General features: G+C 45.0%; 1 protein-coding gene across 2 annotated transcripts in view; it reads right to left on the bottom strand.

Annotated features, from left to right (window-relative positions):
• LOC139583652 (guanine nucleotide exchange factor VAV3) overlaps nt 1-20,831 on the bottom strand; it is a 143,147-nt gene that overhangs the window by 5,447 nt on the left and 116,869 nt on the right. The window contains exons 20-27 of one of the 2 annotated variants that reach the window (XM_071414942.1): nt 19,492-19,622; nt 15,983-16,048; nt 15,023-15,057; nt 14,403-14,519; nt 7,311-7,398; nt 6,556-6,685; nt 1,608-1,688; nt 18-169 (exon numbers count right to left, since the gene is read on the bottom strand). In XM_071414942.1, coding sequence (XP_071271043.1) covers nt 18-169; nt 1,608-1,688; nt 6,556-6,685; nt 7,311-7,398; nt 14,403-14,519; nt 15,023-15,057; nt 15,983-16,048; nt 19,492-19,622 — 800 coding nt within the window. The remainder of the gene's footprint in view (nt 1-17; nt 170-1,607; nt 1,689-6,555; nt 6,686-7,310; nt 7,399-14,402; nt 14,520-15,022; nt 15,058-15,982; nt 16,049-19,491; nt 19,623-20,831) is intronic. The other variant, XM_071414943.1, reaches the window with a different exon arrangement.

Raw genomic sequence — 20,831 nt, 5'->3', positions numbered from 1 at the left:
CTGGAGGGACCACTCACCCTGCCGCTGACCTCTCCCCTCCACCAGCCATTGGCTCCTGACTTGGTGTAGATCTTGACTATGTCTCCCTCCTGTAGAGACAGCTCTCTGGTGTCCCTGGAGCTGAAGTCATAGCGGGCTATCGCCATACCCATCACCTTAGGGGTGAACACTGTGGAGGGAGAGAAGAGAGGGAGAAAAAGAGAGAGAAGGGGAAGAGAGGGAGAGAGAAGAGAGGGAGAGAAAGAGAGAGAAGGGGAAGAGAGGGAGAGAGAAAGTGAGAAAAGCAAATAAAAGAGTAAAGAGAGAAAGAGAAAAGAAAACGAGAGGGATGATTAATCATACACTTCAAAATAAGAAGTCAGCTTCTACATAAGACCAACTCATATTTCTCTCTCACACTGAGATGGATGTTATCCTCTCTTTCACCCCAGACAGACACAGTCTGGAGGGAGATGTGGAGGCGTGCATAATCGCATCACTCTCTTCTCTCTCCCCCCTTTTCCCCCTGTCTTAGCCCAGCCCCATTTAAATAAATGATATGTGCAAAGCCAGGTCCAAATGAAGTGTCTGTTTTGATTGTGTCAACAGCATAATCCACACTCATACGTGTGGCTGGGTTGATTATAAACCAGAGCGTTTGAAGGGAGAAACACTAAAAGGTTCCTCCAATCTGTCTCTACTTGGATGCTACGTTATCTTTAACAGACCATAGACTGCATACACACACAAAAAGCCTGTTGCTCTACAATGATGTCTTCATACATTTTGTATGTGTATTGTACAGTACGTTGCTGTGATTAGACCATAGCTTTGTTTTATTATGATGCTTCAACACATCCCATCTGAAATACAGCCAGGAGAGAGAGAGAGAGACAGAGAGACAGAGAGACAGAGAGAGAGAGAGAGAGAGAGAGAAAGAGAGGCAGGCTGTGTGGGCATGTGTGTGTGTGGGTGTGTGTCTGCTGCTGCTGATGTGAAATACCTTGGCTTGTGAAGACACGGTAGAGACCGGTCTGTCTGTCTGTCTGTCTGTCTATGAGCTGCAGTCATGCAAGATAACAATGGGAAAAGACAGATATGGAACTGGAGCTGGTTAGCTCTGCTGGGTACATGGCAGGTTTGGACTGTAATACTACTGCTGCTGTGGAAAGATGCTTCACTGGCCTGACAGCTTAAATAGGGCATTTTGATTGGTCTGAAGAGGTGTCATTCAGGGTCACTGGGGTGTGATATGATGACCCAGTCAGGGTCAATCTACTTGGGCCATATCTTGATGGTAACACAAATACAAACAAACGCTATGTATGCACATGCACACACACACACCTACACACCTACACACACACACCCATCACACACACACACACACACACACACACACACACACACACACACACACACACACACACACACACACACACACACACACACACACACACACACACACACACACACACACACACACACACACACACACACACACACACACATACACACACATTCCCAGGCAGATGGAGGGAGCTGGGATGTGAGATGTGGCACAATGCGCATGCTAAACAGTCAGGGACCAAAATGAAAGGAAAACAAACAAAAAGTGGTACCTGTACCTGACCAGAAAGGAGCGGAGGAGGGAGGAACAAAGCTGTAGCCGGCAGGAGTTACATACGTCAGCCCACAGAGCAATGGGGCTATGGCAGGGGAGAGGGAGAGGGAGAGGGAGAGGGAGAGGGAGAGGGAGAGGGAGAGGGAGAGGGGAGGGGAGGGGAGGGGAGGGGAGGGGAGGGGAGAGGGAGAGGGAGAGGGAGAGGGAGGGGAGGGGAGGGGAGGGGGGGGGGGGGGGGGGGGGGGGAGGGGAGGGGAGGGGAGGGGAGGGGAGGGGAGGGGAGAAAGCAGGGGAGAGGAGTGGAGGGGAAGAGAGGAGGAAAGGGGAGAAAGCAGGGTAGAAGAGTGGAGGGGAAGAGGGGAGGAAAGGGGAGAAAGCAGGGTAGAGGAGTGGAGGGGAAGAGGGGAGGAAAGGGGAGAAAGCAAGGTAGAGGAGTGGAGGGGAAGAGGGGAGGGTAGCATAAAGGAGAGAGAAGCGAAGGGAAAGCATGTTTAATCCCAACTCAAAGTTTACAGGCAAAAGAAGTAGCTGGCAGCAGAACAGTGCAGTTTGATAAGACATGAAAATATCCTCTGACCAGAAACCCAAACAACCACAGCAACTTCACTGAGCTAAATGATTGTCCCCCGTAGAATGCTCTGCTGGACTACTTTCCATTTCTATTCAAAAACCCATCCAGGGACAGAACTGAAGTTCAAATCAGTTACTTGAAAATGTCCATTCCTTTTATGAATGTGTTGATTTCCGATAAATGGACACGTTGATTTATTTAATTAACATACAGTACATTTTTCAAACGCTGCCCATTCATATTTTATGAGATATTGAATTGACATTAATAGCATTGAAATGAAATTTACCCAACTGTGTTTCTTTGTGTCCAGACTGTGTGTGTGCGTGTTTACCCCTCTCAAGCACCCTGCCACCCCATGCACCTGCTATCCGCTCTGGCAGTTCTGGCCCTCATCCTGCTACCATATGAATCCCCGTCTGACCAGCAGGCCCAGAGCAATGCAACAGAGCTGATGTCAACCATGCAATATGTTTACCCTGCTCACAGTCACAGGCCTAATAACTGCTGCTATACAGCCCCACACAGAGACATTTTATTCATGAGCCACCGCTGCCTATCCATACTAACAACCCACTGTCTGCTGTGTTGGGTCATAATCATATGAATACGAACTTCATACACACACACACACACACACACACACACACACACACACACACACACACACACACACACACACACACACACACACACACACACACACACACACACACACACACACACACACACACACACACACACACGAGTGTGCAGGCACGCAAGCAACATACACCAACCAGACTCCCTGGTCAACTCTTGCAAGCATATCCTCAAAAAATTTATATTAGAAGAAGCTCATTGAAAGCCTGGTTTCTATCACAGGGAGGAAGATCAGAGGAGAAATCTGATGAGCATTTTAATATCTGTAGGTTATATCTCTCACTCCTCTGCAGGAAATATGTTTCCATACGACCGCATACTGTGTCCTCTGAGGAGCCAGCTTCCTCTAGACACATACTATATCATGCAGGTAATAACCTACATATTACCCATGTGTGATGGATCACCAGCGATGCTATGGTCCTCAAGAGAGTTGATTAAGGTTGTCAATTCCAGTAACTTTCTCCAAATTCCCTGGTTTGCCAATTTTCCTGCTTATTCCATCCTGCTTATTCCATCCTGCTTATTCCATTTTTCCAACTGGGAAGTCTGATGCTGCTAGGGTTGATTTTGATATAAATCAACAGGGACCAGGAGGGTTTTGAGATATGCAGACATACACAGCAGAGTCATGTCCAAAACAGAACATCAACTGCGTTGGCATTTCAGCCATGCTGATAGAAATGAACAACTACACAAAAGAGTGATTTACAAGTAAAGAATGGAGCTGAATTCTATGAGTTGGGGCCTTAGAGAGGATGAACGAGAAGGAGAGAGGATGAGAGAGGATGAGAGAGAAGGAGAGAGAAGGAGAGAGGATGAGAGAGAATGAGAGAGAAGGAGAGAGGATGAGAGAGGAGGAGAGAGAAGGAGAGAGAAGGAGAGAGGATGCGAGAGAAGGAGAGAATGAGAGAAAAGGAGAGAGGTTGAGAGAGGATGAGAGAGGAGAGAGGATGAGAGAGGATGAGAGAGAAGGAGAGAGGATGAGAGAGGAGAGAGGATGAGAGAGGATGAGAGAGAAGGAGAGAGGATGAGAGAGGATGAGAGAGAAGGAGAGAGGATGAGAGATAAGGAGAGAGAAGGAGAGAGGATGAGAGAGAAAGAGAGAGGATGGGAGAGAATGAGAGAGGATGAGAGAGAAGAGAGAAGGAGAGAGGATGAGAGAGAAGGAGAGAATGAGAGAGGAGAGGATGAGAGAGAAGGAGAGAGGAGGAGAGAGGATGAGAGAGAAGGAGAGATAACAAAAAGAGAGAGAGAGAAAAAAAAACAGGTTGGAATTCAATTATCTCAGTGAGGGACGAGTTGTTTTCCATCCTTCCTCTCTGTATGTGTGTTTGTTTTTAGGCCGAGAGACATTCGAGAGCCATTTGAGTGACAAGAGGAATGAAAAGTGAGACATGCAGCATCCAGCTTCTGACTCACAAAGATCCTCTGCCTTTCGGTTCTGTTGTGTTTCCCCAGCACTTGCAACACGACCTTCAGCGAATCCTGGGAGTTTTTCTTGCGCTTTTCACACGGTGACATATGGTGCTACAATGAAATCTAATCTCAGCACTGATTGCGATGCGTCATAAACTCTCCATCAACCCCAGAGAGAGGCTCCAGTGTCGGGTACTGCATTTAACCCCTTCCTCACCACTGGGATCCAACATGCCACGTCTTATCCATGCTGTACCAGCAGTACAGGACTATACAGTATTCATGATGTACAGTAACACAGTGCTACTAACACCGTTTTAACTGACAGGGACCGCCACTACATTCTGACTCCGATTGAGAATCACTTCTATTAAAACTAGAACTAGAAACAGATTCAGAACCATCCAGTCCACAAACTAGTCCACAAAACCAGTCCACACACCAGTCCACAAAATCTGTCCACAAACTCGTCCACAAAACCAGTCCACACACCAGTCCACACACCAGTCCACAAACTAGTCCACAAAACCAGTCCACACACCAATCCACAAACTAGTCCACAAAACCAGTCCACAAAATCTGCCCACAAACCAGTTCACACACCAGTCCAAAAAATCAGTCCACAAACCAGTCCACAAACCAGTTCACAAACCAGTCCACAAACCTGTTCACAAACCAGACCACACACCAGTCCACAAACCAGTTCACAAATCAGTCCACAAACCAGTCCACACATCAGTTCACAAACCAGTTCACAAGCTAGTCCACAAACCAGTCCACACATCAGTTTACAAACCAGTCCACACACCAGTCCACACACCAATCCACAAACCAGTTCACAAACCAGTCCAAAAAAAGGTTCACAAACCAGTTCACACACCAGTTCACAAACCAGTCCAAAAAACAGTTCACAAACCAGTCCACAAACATGTTCACAAACCAATCCAAAAACCAGTCCACAAATCAGTCCACATACCAGTCCACACACCAGTCCACACACCAGTCCACACACCAGTCCATAAACCAGTCCACAAACCAGTTCACACACCAGTCCACACACCAGTCCACAAACCAGTCCACAAACCAGTTCACACACAAGTTCACACACTAGTCCACACCAGTCCACAAACCAGTTCACAAACCAGTCCACAACCCAGTTCACAAACCAGTCCACAAACCAGTCCACACACTAGTCCACACACCAGTCCACAAATCAGTCCACAAACCAGTCCACAAACCAGTCCACACACCACAGAAAGTGTCAGATACTATACACTATTTGATTATAATACACATTTTTGAGCCAATGTCTTGCTCATTTCACTATACAACTATTCCAAAACAAACTGTTTAAAATGTCATTTGTTTCGTCATACAACATATTATAAGCAACAAAAACGACCAGCTAATGACTAATTAAATCTGCCAATGAGAGATTGAAATTGGAGCAATCATAATCATCCTGTGAAACACCTGTCCTCTCTCCAGGTGTGTTGCTGTGCTCACAGTGAAATGTCACCCAGCACACTCTTTACCCAAGACTTATCAGTCAGCTATCGCAGCCATAGCAACACCATTCTAAGCCAGGTTTCTGTGGTACTGTTCATAACAAACTCTCCTTTTTTTCAACCAAACCTGTTTCTAGAACTGCCACTAGACCTGCATCCCTTCACTAGACAGTAAAAAGAAAGAGCAGTATACAGTATAATTCATATTTTCACTGTCTCAGCAAAGAGCTTACCCAAAACAAAAGCATGCATGAATGTACCTAGCCAACTATCTCTCCTGGGAGGTTAGTATTCAGCGTCATGGTAGGCAGTCATCACATGATAGGAATCGAAATTCAGTGATGAAGAGTTTGATTGTTATTTGCAGGTCCTGACTACAGACCTAAAGGAGGCAGTGCCTTAATGTGTACACTCTTTGAAAAAAGGGTTCCAAAAGGGTTCTGCGGCTGTCCCCATAGGAGAACCATTATAGGTTCCAGATAGAAACCTTTTTACATCCAGGAAGAACTCTTTTGGGTTCCATGTAGAACCCTCTGTGGAAGGGTTCTACATGGAACCCAAAATGGTTCTACTTGGGACCAAAAGGGTTCTACCTGGAGCCAAAAGGGGTTCTTCAAAGGGTTCTCCTATAGGGACAGACGAATAACCCTTTTTGGTTCTAGATAGCACCTTTTTTTCTAAGAGTGTAGTGTTGTACTGTGTTCATGTTGTGTTGTGTATGTAGTGTTGTACTGTGTTCATGTTGTGTTGTGTATGTGGTGTTGTACTGTGTTCGTGTTGTGTTGTGAAAGTGGTGGTGTTTTTATACTCACTGTTTCCTCCAGGTCTGTTGGTGTGGAGCATAGCAGCATTCTCCTGCTCTCTGTAGGGGAACTGCAGTGTGGTGTCCAGGCTTCTGAAGCCTTCCCTCAATGAATGGTGTTTGTAGTACTCAATTAGTTCCTGTAACACACACACACACACACACACACACACACACACACACACACACACACACACACACACACACACACACACACACACACACACACACACACACACACACACACACACACACACACACACATTCTCACAGTTAGACAAATAGCCTCACACAACAACACCATTGGCATGAAAATTATTTATGAAAAAATAGTAGTGTGCTCTGTTTAATTCTAAATCTGTTTTAAAATGTCCTCTGTCCAATACCAATTAAATGAAAACAACAAAATTATTAACTTAATATGAAGATTAAAAGTTTGGGTGAAATAAAAGTAGCATACACGTACAGAGTAGGACTAACAGTAAAATGTCATTCTAACCGCAGCTGAAGGAAACACAATCCTGGGTGAATAGAAGGGAGAGAACTCATCCAATCCACCCTGGACCGATCCCTGTCTATAACTCTCTACAAGGCCTACGGGCAGTGAAGTAAATCACACCAGTAATCCACCTCTAATCAGAGCTATTTTCACACAGCAAGGGGCTAAAAATAAATTCATGTTTTGACATTTAATTAAAGAAACGCTGAGTGATTTATTTATGTGCGAAATGCAGAGGTGGTGCTATGAAAGGGAAACAGACTCACTAATATACTCCTGAACTTCTTGTTCTCTGCGATGTGGAAGCAGGCATCTCTGGTCAGGATCTTGATGTGCTTCACGTCATTGTTGTACCTGTGGGCCATGAATAAGAGATGAGTGTAATGTTCTGCTGATCATTGAGATCGATCCCCCAGTAGACCCATGCGGAGCGACCGCTGCCATGGTAATGCATGGGCCCAAAGGTTTCTGCAGCCTGGTCTCATAGACTACACGTTACATAGTAACTGTAAACCATGGACACGCAAATTAGTATGAAATGTTACGAATGGTATGTTTACATAAAACAGAAGATTAATTAAGGCAAAAACAAAAGGAGGGTGAATGGTAGGGTTGGATGGGTGTGCATATAACGCAAACGTCTAGCAACCCAAAAGTTGCGTGTTTGAATCGCTGCATGGACAACTTTAGCATTTCAGCTAATTAGCAACTTTTCAACTACTTGCTACTTTTTAAAATTACTTTGATACTATTTAGCATGTTAGCTAACCTTTCCCCTAATCCTAACCCTAACCTTAAGCTTGGAATGTATTGAGTAAAGGAAATATAATCACATGTTGGCAGGCACTGATAAGGATGGAGAGCTGTGGATTAGTGAGAAAGGGGGTCGAGGTCAGGTCAGGTCACCTTAAGGGAGAAGGAACAGTTTGTGGCCCGTATCACTTACAGTTGAAGTCGGAAGTTTACATACACCTTAGCCAAATACATTTAAACTCAGTTTTTCACAGTTCCTGACACTTAATCCTAGTAAAAAGTCCCTGTCTTAGGTCAGTTAGTATCACCACTTTATTTTAAGAGTGTGAAATGTCAGAATAATAGTAGAGAGAATGATTTATTTCAGCTTTTATTTCTTTTGCCACAACTTTGGAAGTATGCTTGGGGTCATTGTCCATTTGGAAGACCAATTTGCCACCAAGCTTTAACTTCCTGACTGATGTCTTGAGATGTTGCTTCAATATATCCACATAATTTTCCTGCCTCATGATGCCATCTATGTTGTGACGTGCACCAATCTCTCCTGCAGGAAAGCACACCCACAACATGATGCTGCCACCCCCATGCTTCACGGTTGGGATGGTGTTCTTCGGCTTGCAAGCCTCCCCCTTTTTCCTCCAAACATAACGATGGTCACTATGGCCAAACAATTCGATTTTTGTTTCATCAGACCAGAGGACATTTCCAGACTACAGTTGCAAACCGTAGTCTGGCATTTTTGTGGCGGTTTTGGAGCAGTGGCTTCTTCCTTGCTGAGCGGCCTTTCAGGTTATGTCGATATAGGACTCGTTTTACTGTGGATATAGATACTTTGGTACCTGTTTCCTCCAGCATCTTCACAAGGTCATTTGCTGTTGTTCTGGGATTGATTTGCACTTTTCGCACCAAAGTACGTTAATCTCTAGGAGACAGAACGCGTCTCCTTCCTGAGCGGTATGACGGCTGCGTGGTCCCATGGTGTTTATACTTGCGTACTATTGTTTGTACAGATGAACGTGGTACCTTCAGGCGTTTGGAAATTGCTCCCAAGGATGAACCAGACTTGTGGAGGTCTGCAAATTTTTTTCTGGGGTCTTGGCTGATTTCTTTTGATTTTCCCATGATGTCAAGCAAAAAGGCACTGAGTTTGAAGGTAGGCCTTGAAATATATCCACAGGTACACCTCCAATTGACTCAAATGATGTCAATTAGCTTATCAGAAGCTTCTATAGCCATGACCAAATTTTCTGGAATTTTCCAAGCTGTTTAAAGGCACAGTCAGCTTACTATATGTAAACTTCTGACCCACTGGAATTGTGATGCAGTGAATTATAAGTGAAATAATCTGTCTGTAAACAATTGTTGGAAAAACGACTTGTGTCATGCACAAAGTATATGTCCTAACCGACTTGCCAAAACTATAGTTTGTTAACAAGAAATTTGTGCAGTGGTTGAAAAATGAGTTTTAATGACTCCAACCTAAGTGTATGTAAACTTCCAACTTCAACTGTAACTTCCTGCCTAGTAATAAAGATGTCATGTTTAGAGAGAAGGAGGAGACCCAACCAAAATTGGGGTATATATTACCACTTGTGGAAATATGTATATGTCTTATGCAGCTGTATGACCCAATGGGAGAACAAACGTGGTTTAACCTGTTTGGGCTAGGGGGCAGCATTTTCACGTTTGGATGAAAAGCGTGCACAGAGTAAACTGCCTGCTACTCAGTCCCAGTTGATAATATATGCATATCATTAGTAGATTTGGATAGAATACACTCTGAAGTTTAGTGGGAAATCTGAGGTTTGTAGTTTTTCAACTCTTGGCCTATCGAATACACCGTGTCTATGGGGTCATATTGCACTTCCTAAGGCTTCCTTAGATGTCAACAGTCTTTAGAACCTTGTTTGATGCTTCTACTGTGAAGTGGGAGCGAATGAGAGGGGATTGAGTAAGGTCTCTCCCAGAGTGCCACGAGCTAGTTAGCTTGCGTTCCATTGCATTTCTGAAAACAAAAGAAATTCTCCGGTTGGAACATTATTGAAGATTTATGTTAAAAACATCCTAAAGATTGATTCTATACTTCGTTTGACATGTTTCTACGGACTGTAACGGAACTTTTTGACTTTGTCTGGACCTAATGATCACGCGTCATGAATTTGGAATACTGAGCTAAACGCGCTAACAAAAAGGAGGTATTTGGACATAAATGATGAACTTTATCGAACAAATCAAACATTTATTGTGGAACTGGGATTCCTGGGAGTGCATTCTGATGAAGATCATCAAAGGTAAGTGAATATTTATAATGCTATTTCTGACTTCTGCTGACTCCAACATGGCGGATATCTGTTTGGGTTGTGTTGGTCTCTGAGCGCCGTACTCAGATTATTGCATGGTTTGCTTTTTCCGTAATTAAAAAAAAAAATCTGACACAGCGGTTGCATTAAGGAGAAGTATATCTTTAATTCTGTGAATAACACTTGTATCTTTTATCAATGTTTATTATGAGTATTTCTGTAAATTGATGTGGCTCTGTGCAAATTCACGGGATGTTTTGGAGGCAAAGCCAAATGTAAACTGAGGTTTTTGGATATAAATATGAACTTGATCGAACAAAACATACATGTATTGTGTAACATGTTGTCCCGGGAGTGTCATCTGATGAAGAATATCAAAGGTTAGTGATTAATTTTATCTCTATTTCTGCTTTTTGTGACTCCTCTCTTTGGTTGGAAAATCGCTGTATGCTTTCTGTGACTAGTTGCTGACCTAACATAATGATATGTTCTGCTTTCGCCGAAAAGCCTTTTTGAAATCGGACACTGTGGTTGGATTAACGAGAATTTTATCTTTAAAATGGTGTCTAATACTTGTATGTTTGAGAAATTTGAATTATGAGATTTCTGTTGATTGAATTTGGCGCCCTGCAATTTCATTGGCTGTTGGCTAGCGGAACCCCGTTCCTAGACAGATTAAGCTTTACTAATCGTCCGTGAGTTTTAATAGGTTCATTTAGAACCTGAAACCCTAACCCTATAACCTAGCTAACGTTAGCCAGATAGCTAAAGTTAGCGTTAGCCCCCTAGCTAATGTTAGCCACAACAAATGAGAATTTGTAACATATCATACTAACTGTAATTCGTAACATATCATATGAAATGGATGATGGATACCCACAAATGAATACATACCATACGAAATGTAACATATCATACGAAATGCCCTGAGACCAGGTTGGGTTTCTGACACATGAGTGATGGAGAGAGGGGTGTGTGAGTGTGTGTGTGTGTGTATGTGTGTAGACGTCGATAGACAGGGGCACCATTCCTCATTACCAGTTGGTATTCAAGAAGCGAGGGGAGGGGGCTGATGGAAGGGCAGTCGCCCCCATTTAGAAGGTCTCAGCAGGGCAGAGTGGGGCAGGGAGGAGGGGAGGGTATGGAGGGTATAGAGACACAGAGCCAATAGCGTCAGCCCCTTTGTCTGTCTCTCTCAAAGAAAGCCCTGTCCTCTCTTGATCTCTATTAGTCTCCATTATTATCCTCTTATCTCCCTCTTAGAGCCGTAATCCCCCAATAATATGGCCTAATCCATATTCTACGCACCAAAACAAACCCCAGTGACGGGCCTATTGTACACTGAAATGCCAGAGCTTAATTTAGACTGACTGGACCCTCTTGGCTGGAGTCGCTGTAGCTTGTGGAAGAAAGGCGGCAGGGCCTCAATAACACAGCAGTGTGATGCAGAGGGAGCCAAGGATAGGGCATTGTCTGTTTCAAACACTTTCTTAATGTAGTTTCCACATAGATGCAGAGTTTTCTTTTTTCTCTTTTTCTCTCGTTTTCTTTGTGATGGTTTAAATAACCTTGAGCAGGCTGTCTAACAGTCTCTCTGGGTCTCTTCACTAGTGCTGCAGCGGCATGCTTCGCACGCAAGCAATTAAGACTTCAGCTCTGGTGGAAATGGAAGGCATTGAAAAGCTCTGCCTTCGTAAGAGAGGAAAAAGGAGGAGATGAATTAAGTGGAGTTGAAGGGAACGTTTCAAGCAGCCTCTCAGCGCAGCTCTCTCTCTCTCTCTCTCTCTCTCTCTCTCTCTCTCTCTCTCTCTCTCTCTCTCTCTCTCTCTCTCTCTCTCTCTCTCTCTCTCTCTCTCTCTCTCTCTCTCTCTCTCTCGCTCTCTCTCTCTCTCTCTCTCTCTCTCTCTCTCTCTCTCTCTCTCTCTCTCTCTCTCTCTCTCTCTCTCTCTCTCTCTCTCTAGGGTGGCAGGTAGCCTAGCGGTTAGAGCGTTGGGCCTGTAACTGAAAGATCACTAGTTTGAATAATCTGCTGACGTGCCCTTGAGCAAGGCACTTAAACCTATAACTATGTACCTAGTACTATGGCTGACCTTGTAAAACAACACTGCACCTATCCGTATGTGACAATTAAACATCTTGTTTTTTTACCCTGCATATCATTGGCATGTTCCAACCTGTCTGAACATTACAGGACCGTAATCTGTCTATCTACAGCATACAAACAGCCTGGGGGGACTGAAATGATACAGTGATAACACACAGAAGTGTTATTTTCCCATCTACCTCACATGGGGTTTACATGTGCTTGCAGCAATGCTACGCAGCACGTAAAACAAATACCACTCTACTGTAGCACTCACTTATCAGAATCGTAACTCCTGCACGCCTCACCTCATTGTTGTAATTATTTTGTAAATTACTTTTTAATGCACAATACAATGCATGTATTGTCCAATGCCGTCCTTCAGCCCATGCACTTATCCAGAGCAGAGCAACATACAGTACAGTCTGTGCAGAAAGTCAATGGTAGGACTGAACCAGCATCTCACTAGCACTGACAGAACCAATAATTAACGCAAGCTTTAAGATGACTATTTGCAGGGTGTGACTGTGCTGTGCTATACTGTGTGTGCTGTGCTGAGCTGTGTTGTACTGTGCTATGCTATACTGTGCTATGCTATTCTGTGTTGTACTGTGCTATGCTATTCTGTGTTGTACTGTGCTGTACTGTGCTGTGCTGTGCTGTACTATGTTGTGTGTGCTGTACTGTGACTGTGCTGTGCTTTACTGTGTGTGCTGTGCTGAGCTGTGTTGTACTGTGCTATGCTATTCTGTGTTGTACTGTGCTATGCTATACTGTGCTATGCTATTCTGTGTTGTACTGTGCTATGCTATTCTGTGTTGTACTGTGCTGTACTGTGCTGTGCTGTGCTGTACTATGTTGTGTGTGCTGTACTGTGACTGTGCTGTGCTTTACTGTGTGTGCTGTGCTGAGCTGTGTTGTACTGTGCTATGCTATTCTGTGTTGTACTGTGCTATGCTATTCTGTGTTGTACTGTGCTGTACTGTGCTGGGTGTGCTGTGCTGAGCTGTGCTGTGCTGTGTTGTGCTGTGTATGCTGTACTGTGCTGTACTGTACTGTGCTGTACTGTACTGTGCTGTACTGTACTGTACTGTACTGTACTGTGCTGTGCTGTATTGTATTGTACTGTGCTGTACTGTGCTGTACTGTACTGTGCTGTGCTATACTGTACATTGCTGTACTGTGCTGTATTGTACTGTACTGTGCTGTACTGTATTGTACTGTGCCATGCTGTACTGTGCCATGCTGTACTGTGCTGTGCCATGCTGTACTGTGCTGTGCCATGCTGTACTGTGCCATGCTGTACTGTGCTGTGCCATGCTGTACTGTGCTGTGCCATGCTGTACTGTGCCATGCTGTACTGTACTGTGCTGTACCATGCTGTACTGTGCTGTACCATGCTGTACCATGCTGTACTGTACTGTGCCATGCTGTACTGTACTGTGCTGTACCATGCTGTACTGTGCTGTGCCATGCTGTACTGTACTGTGCCATGCTGTACTGTACTGTGCTGTACCATGCTGTACTGTACTGTGCCATGCTGTACTGTGCTGTACCGTGCTGTACTGTGCTGTACCATGCTGTACTGTACTGTGCCATGCTGTACTGTACTGTGCCATGCTGTACTGTGCTGTACCATGCTGTACTGTGCTGTACCATGCTGTACTGTGCTGTACCGTGCTGTACTGTGCTGTACCGTGCTGTACTGTGCTGTACCATGCTGTACTGTGCTGTACCATGCTGTACTGTGCTGTACCATGCTGTACTGTGCTGTACCGTGCTGTACTGTGCTGTACCATGCTGTACTGTGCTGTACCATGCTGTACTGTACCATGCTGTACTGTACTGTGCCATGCTGTACTGTACTGTGCCATGCTGTACTGTGCTGTGCCATGCTGTACTGTACTGTGCTGTACCATGCTGTACTGTACTGTGCTGTACCATGCTGTGCCATGCTGTACTGTGCTGTACCATGCTGTACTGTACCATGCTGTACTGTACCATGCTGTACTGTGCTGTACCATGCTGTACTGTACTGTGCCATGCTGTACTGTACTGTGCCATGCTGTACTGTGCTGTGCCATGCTGTACTGTACTGTGCTGTACCATGCTGTACTGTGCTGTACCATGCTGTACCATGCTGTACTGTGCTGTACCATGCTGTACTGTACCATGCTGTACTGTACCATGCTGTACTGTGCTGTACCATGTTGCTCACTTACTTGATGCTGATGGCGTACTCTGTGAACTCGCGGCTCCGGTGGCGGACCAGGTAGGTGCTGTTCCCTCTGTTGATCAGCTCTGCCTCAGCCTGAAGTCTCTCCATGGGCCCAGCAAACCTACAGTCCAGGAGGCACTGACAGGTTACAGAACTATATATACATACACAGGTAGCACGTACAGTATGATACCTGTAACTGCCTCCGAGGAGATAAATTAAGCAGCATTCAATTGAATTGAATAGGGGGGTTAGATATACTGAGAAACACAGAGGACACATCTAGTGACAGAAAAACTACCAAACAGTCTAACCTACACTCACAAATAATGATTTTACTAAACTATAGCCTACATTAACTAACAACCACATATTTATTCTTATGTACTTATTATTTATTCTAACAACCACATATTTATATTGTTACAATTAATGGTATGGTAACTTGATAATTAATGGTGTGGTAACTTGATAATTAATGGTATGGTAACTTGATAATTAATGGTGTGGTAACTTGATAATTAATGGTGTAGTAACTTGATAATTAATGGTGTGGTAACTTGAGTTCATTATCATGCATTTTTGTATTCAAGTTTGGTGAGGTCCAGGCGAACGTGAACATACCAAGGTTGTGTGGAGTAGTCGACAGGTTTGGGGACCTGGGGGTAGAGAGAGAGAGAGAGAGAGAGAGAGAGAGAGAGAGAGAGAGAGAGAGAGAGAGAGAACCATTGCAGCACGTGAACCATTGTTCTTTCATTCCCATGGATCCCACCCAACCTCAAGTTCACTTTTATCCATCTAAGTCACTAAAGCATTTATTTTCCCCTATTGGCAAACTAAGTCAACTGTAGTCTATTTTCTGCCGGTAGTCCGGGCTACCCTAGATACGTTTAAACGTCATGTTTTTATTTTTTCGTAAACAGGTGGTGTGGTGGTTCTTATGACCCCAATGAAGTAGGATAATGTACTTGTTATCTTTATGATGGTGTAAGCATTCAGATAGCACTGTAGCTCATCTACTCTGTGTCGTTGTAAAAGACCATCGATGCAGCTGCTGAGCATGTGAATGTCATATTGTCAGACTAAGAACAGACACATTACAGCAATGTGGATTCTGAAGGAACATGATGTCCAGTGATATTTCATTCAAAATACACTCAATTTAGTTTTACAAGCAAATGTTTCAAATGCATTTAGTAATAGATAGCCTAGGACAGCATTTTCCAAACTCGGTCCTGTGGACCAAACGGGTTGTAAGTTCTTTCCACTAGTACTACACAGCTGATTCAATAGTCAACTCATCATCAAGGTAAGAAGTGTGAGATTACACAGTGAAGTATCTAAACTGTCTTTCTAATTCAACTGTTTAATTAAATACTGTAGCTAAAGCTACATTCGCTATCTGCTTTTAACATAATCAGATAAAATCACCTAGAGTTTCCTCAAACATAAACTGCCTGTCAATCATCTCAGTGTCAGTTTCACCACCTGAAAGAATATGTTCATCTGCCTGCTTACTCACCCGCGCGTCTACTCTACTGCTGCAACAACACTTCTAACATGGGTGCTTAGTGCTTAGCTTACACATGGACACGGCTTCACGGCGTCACTTGGAAAGAAGCCGACCTCTCTCGTCGTCAGAATTTTGCCCTGAAACCACAGCAGAGAGGGAGAGAGAGAGAGAGAAAGAGAGAGAGAGAGAGAGGGGGGGAGAGGGAGAGGGAGAGAGAGAGGGAGAGAGAGAAAGGGAGAGAGGGAGAGAGACACAGTGAGAGAATGAGGGAGAGAGAGAGAGAGAGAGAGAGAGAGGGAGAGAGACAGAGAGAGAGGGGGGAGAGGGAGAGCGAGAGAGAGAGAGAGAGAGAGAGAGAGAGAGGGAGAGAGAGAGACAGAGAGAGGGGGGTAGAGGGAGAGAGAGAGGGGGGGGGAGGGGGGAGAGGGAGAGAGAGAGGGGGGAGAGGGAGAGAGAGAGAGAGAGAGGGAGAGAGAGAGAGGGAGAGAGAGAGAGAGAGAGAGAGAGGGAGAGAGAGAGAGGGGGGGGAGAGAGAGAGAGAGAGAGAGGGAGAGAGAGAGAGAGAGAGAGAGAGAGGGAGGGAGAGGGAGAGAGAGAGAGGGGGGGAAAGAGAGAGAGGGGGGGAGAGGGAGAGAGAGAGAGGGGGGAGAGGGAGAGAGAGAGAGAGACAGAGAGAGAGGGGGGGAGAGGGAGAGAGAGGAGGGAGAGGGAGAGAGAGAGAGACAGAGAGAGAGGGGGGAGAGGGAGAGAGAGAGAGAGACAGAGAGAGAGAGGGGAGAGGGAGAGAGAGAGAGAGACAGAGAGAGAGGGAGAGAGAGATGTTTGCGTTACATTCGGCTGGTTGATTTCTTCTCTGTAGTGTAGGAACAATTCGGTCAGCAACACAGAGCAGAGCAGATTTACAGGCCTAGTTAATTATTGTTTAAATAATCGCTCAAGGAGAGAGTTGAGTTAAGGAACAGCTGAGACTGAGGACTTTCCTCACTCCCAATGGTAATGACTCGAAAGGAGTTTAGTAGCATGTAATACAATGCAGACTCGTTGGCTGATTTAACACGTGTGTGTGTGTGTGTGTGTCTCTGTGTGTGTGTGTGTGTGTGTGTGTGTGTGTGTGTGTGTGTGTGTGTGTGTGTGTGTGTGTGTGTGTGTGTGTGTGTGTGTGTGTGTGTGTGTGTGTGTGTGTGTGTGTGTGTGTGTGTGTCTTTGTGCGCACCATGAAAACCCAAGTACACTGCTCTGCATTAGGACTATGTTTCCTTGCCTATTCTCTGTCAGGCTCTTTCACACACATAGATATACACATCTGAGCCTCTTCCTCCTGCACTTGGGCCCATCGGATTTGGTTAGGCCTGTGCTCCTGAAGCGCCCCTGATACAGTTAGCCTAATCACATTGTATCAGTGCTCTTGGAAAGCTCTGCTATTGGTTATGGGGTTATGGGGCTCTGATGAGTTTTGTGATAATCATCAAGCCTTAACCCTGTTAGAGTAAACAGACGCAAGCCAAGGGGGGAAATTAAATTACAGTGATCGATTATATTAGTCTGGCACCAGCACAGGAATTATGGTCTGCTGGTTACCACGGTGATGAATACTGAGCATTCAGTAATTCGTTCGCTGTCACAGAGATTAAGTAACCTAAAGGTGATGATGTAATGATGTATTTTTTTGCACAATATCAAATTAAATTAAATATATTAAATGATAAATATAAAACTCTCATTCAACAGCTAATGGGTTGGTGATTGTACACTGCTTGGCGGCACACCTCCCCCGAAATAGCATGCTGGAGATGAATCTGTAGGAATATCAAAAAGGACGCTCACCACACACACAAAAATACACACATATGAATACACACACACACACACACACACACACACACACACACACACACACACACACACACACACACACACACACACACACACACACACACACACACACACACACACACACACACACACACACACACACACACACACACACACACACACACACACACACCTCCCAGCCTAAGCCAGCTATAGTGAGGCTGTGCCAGCAAAGTGACAGTGCTGAAAAGACTGGGCTATCACACCTAGTGTCTCTGACTCCACTGGGTCTGACTGAGCCAGTCCAGTGAGAGAGACAGGAAGGAAGTGGGAGAGAGGTGAAAATGGACGGTGTGAGAAAAAGGGGAGGGCTGGGAAGGGAGAGAGAGAGAGAGAGAGAGAGAGAGAGAGAGAGAGAGAGAGAGAGAGAGAGAGAGAGAGAGAGAGAGAGAGAGAGAGAGAGAGAGAGAGAGAGAGAGAGAGAGAGAGAGAGAGAGAGAGAGAGAGCTTCTATATCTAGGCCCACGTGGATTCAGGCAGAGCCAGAGCAGACAGCAGAAATAGCAAATAGCCTTCCTCCCTGCTGCTGCTGTTGTAACGCCATCCATCCATCCATCCATCCCTCCCTCCATCCATCCATTCAGCCAGCCAGCCAGCCAGCCAGCCAGCCAGCTAGCCCAAAACACACAAACAAAGAGCTGGAGGTGTCTGAATGGGCGTGTGCCTCTGTGTGGTTTGGAAAGGCACAAACACACACATTGGCAGGGTAAGCTGTACACAAAGACGGTGATGCCCACACCCTCATCTGGCGTGCTCCTGAAGGCCTGTTATTGTTCTCCCAGATTAAAGTCACATTATGGAAGAATGTGTGTGTTTGTGGGTGTGTGCATGCGTGCGTGTGCGTACGTGTGTTATAAGACTTCCCCCACACGACAACATGGTGAAATGTTCAGTGTTGTCTGGGTGTAGTTTCAGTATGTACCCCCATGTTTACGTCAGCTCCTCAGTGTTGCTGTAAAAACGGCACGCTGAAACCTACAGTTTCAACCATTTTCAAAGCAGTGGATTAGCCACTCCCTGTGCAGTTACCCATAGCAGTGTGTGACAGACAGACAATGCAGCTAGAAATGCACTGGAGTCACACTGGAGTCACACTGGAGTCACACAGGAGTCACACTGGAGTCACACTGGAGTCACACTGGAGTCACACTAGAGTCACACAGGAGTCACACTGGAGTCACACAGGAGTCACACTGGAGTCACACTGGAGTCACACAGGAGTCACACTAGAGTCACACTAGAGTCCCACAGTGCAGAGGCACAGTCAGATTAGAATAAGCTGCCAAACAAAACAGACCAGTCTATGAAAATCAATTAGAGCCATGTTGATTACTGAATATTGTGAGAATTAAACAGACATGTTCAACAGAAAATGACATTTGTTTTCCTTCCACAATGCTGATTTAGTTCTTGTCCCAGTCTAATAGGTGTGTCTTTCAATAGGTGTACCTGTACAGTGCTGATACACAACAACGTTATGTCACTGGTCAGGGCAGGGCTTAATGTTTCAGTTTACACAATGGTGCATATGATTCACTGATTGAACAAACCAATTCATTTAGTTTCATCTGAAATAGTTTGTTAAAACATGGTTTGATCAAGAGGGGTGAGGTAACATATAATGGTGGAGAGAAGGGACACTTCACCTGCCACACACAGAGACACACACACACGCACATAAACTCACACACACCGATGTCTCTCTCACCTGCCACCAGGAGCTGTGTAGATCGGCACAGACCAGCTCGATGATGTCACCTTGCTGGATGTTGAGGGGCGGGCCACATATGGGACTTGGCACGCCAAAATAGTTCCTGGTCACCAACATCTTAGGTAACCCTGAGAGAGTAAACACAACCACAATATCAGTGTGTTCATATTCATCTATATGGGTGCGTGTGCAGATCTGAAAGCAAAACAATGAACCTTTGCCACCCTCCCACTTGTCACCATACCAACCATCCATATACGACCAAGCAATCAAAAGCTATGAAACAATAGCTTTATCCTTGGTCTCGGTAACATCGCATGTGCTATTGTCCAATTTTCCAGTCATCAAACATTTTTGTTATCCAAAGGTACAACAAAAGCCAGCTAGAATCCAACGGAGTAGACTAAAACCATATTCTTGGCAATATCTGTTCAATTGTGTTTGTATCTAAGGAGATTCCGTTCAAACAAGAACAGTGTGTTTACAATCCACCACACACTGTTGTGTTTCTCACTCCATGGTGATGAAGAAAGCTCAGACTCTTATAAAGAGACTAGAAACAGAACAGCAGGATGGGGGAGAATAGATTAAGGATGGTCGACAAGAGAGGGATGTAGATGTATTTTAAAGTACCTGTGTTCCTAGGGAAGTCAGGGTTTGGACGGGGGGGGGGGGGGGGGGTTTGGACGGGGGTCCTGTGATAGTAACACTTCCTAAACCTCTAATCCTTATGGCCTAAGATGGAGATGGTCTGGACAGAAGCTCTCCTGTGAGCTGGGAGGGTGCTTAAATACTACAGAAGCAGGACTGAAGATGGGGCTCTCACGGTCACTTCTGCACACACACACACGCACAAAAGCGCGCACACACACACACACACACACAAAGGCATGCACACACGCACACACAAGACAAAGGATATCTTCCATTAAGCACGACAATGCCTTTCTCTCCCCACAGCTGCTCATGACGAGAACTGAGGGAATAGTAACCCGTGCAGTAAGTCCACAGACACCAGGGAGAGAGAGAGAGAGATAGAGATATAGAAAGAAAGAGAGAGGGAGGGAGAGAAAGAGCGAGAGAGAGATCAAAAAGAGAGTGTAAGAGATTGAAAGAATCTCTAAAAAGTTTCTAAAGCCAAGCAGTGGAGTTTGAGAACGACAAAAGAGAGAGGTTGATTATCCTTCATCTCATAGGAATTAATCAGTTGGGGGAGGGTGAGCACATATTTCTGGAAAGATAAAGCATTTTGTGAGAATGAATAGTTGTGAATGGGCTGTGTGAAGGGGCCAAAGGGAGAGTCTGGGGGAGAGACAAAGCGAGACTGAGGGAGTGAC

The sequence above is a fragment of the Salvelinus alpinus genome, chromosome 8, assembly GCF_045679555.1.
Source record: "Salvelinus alpinus chromosome 8, SLU_Salpinus.1, whole genome shotgun sequence".
NCBI lineage: Eukaryota > Metazoa > Chordata > Actinopteri > Salmoniformes > Salmonidae > Salvelinus > Salvelinus alpinus.
This window is presented reverse-complemented; position numbering and strand designations above follow the sequence as displayed.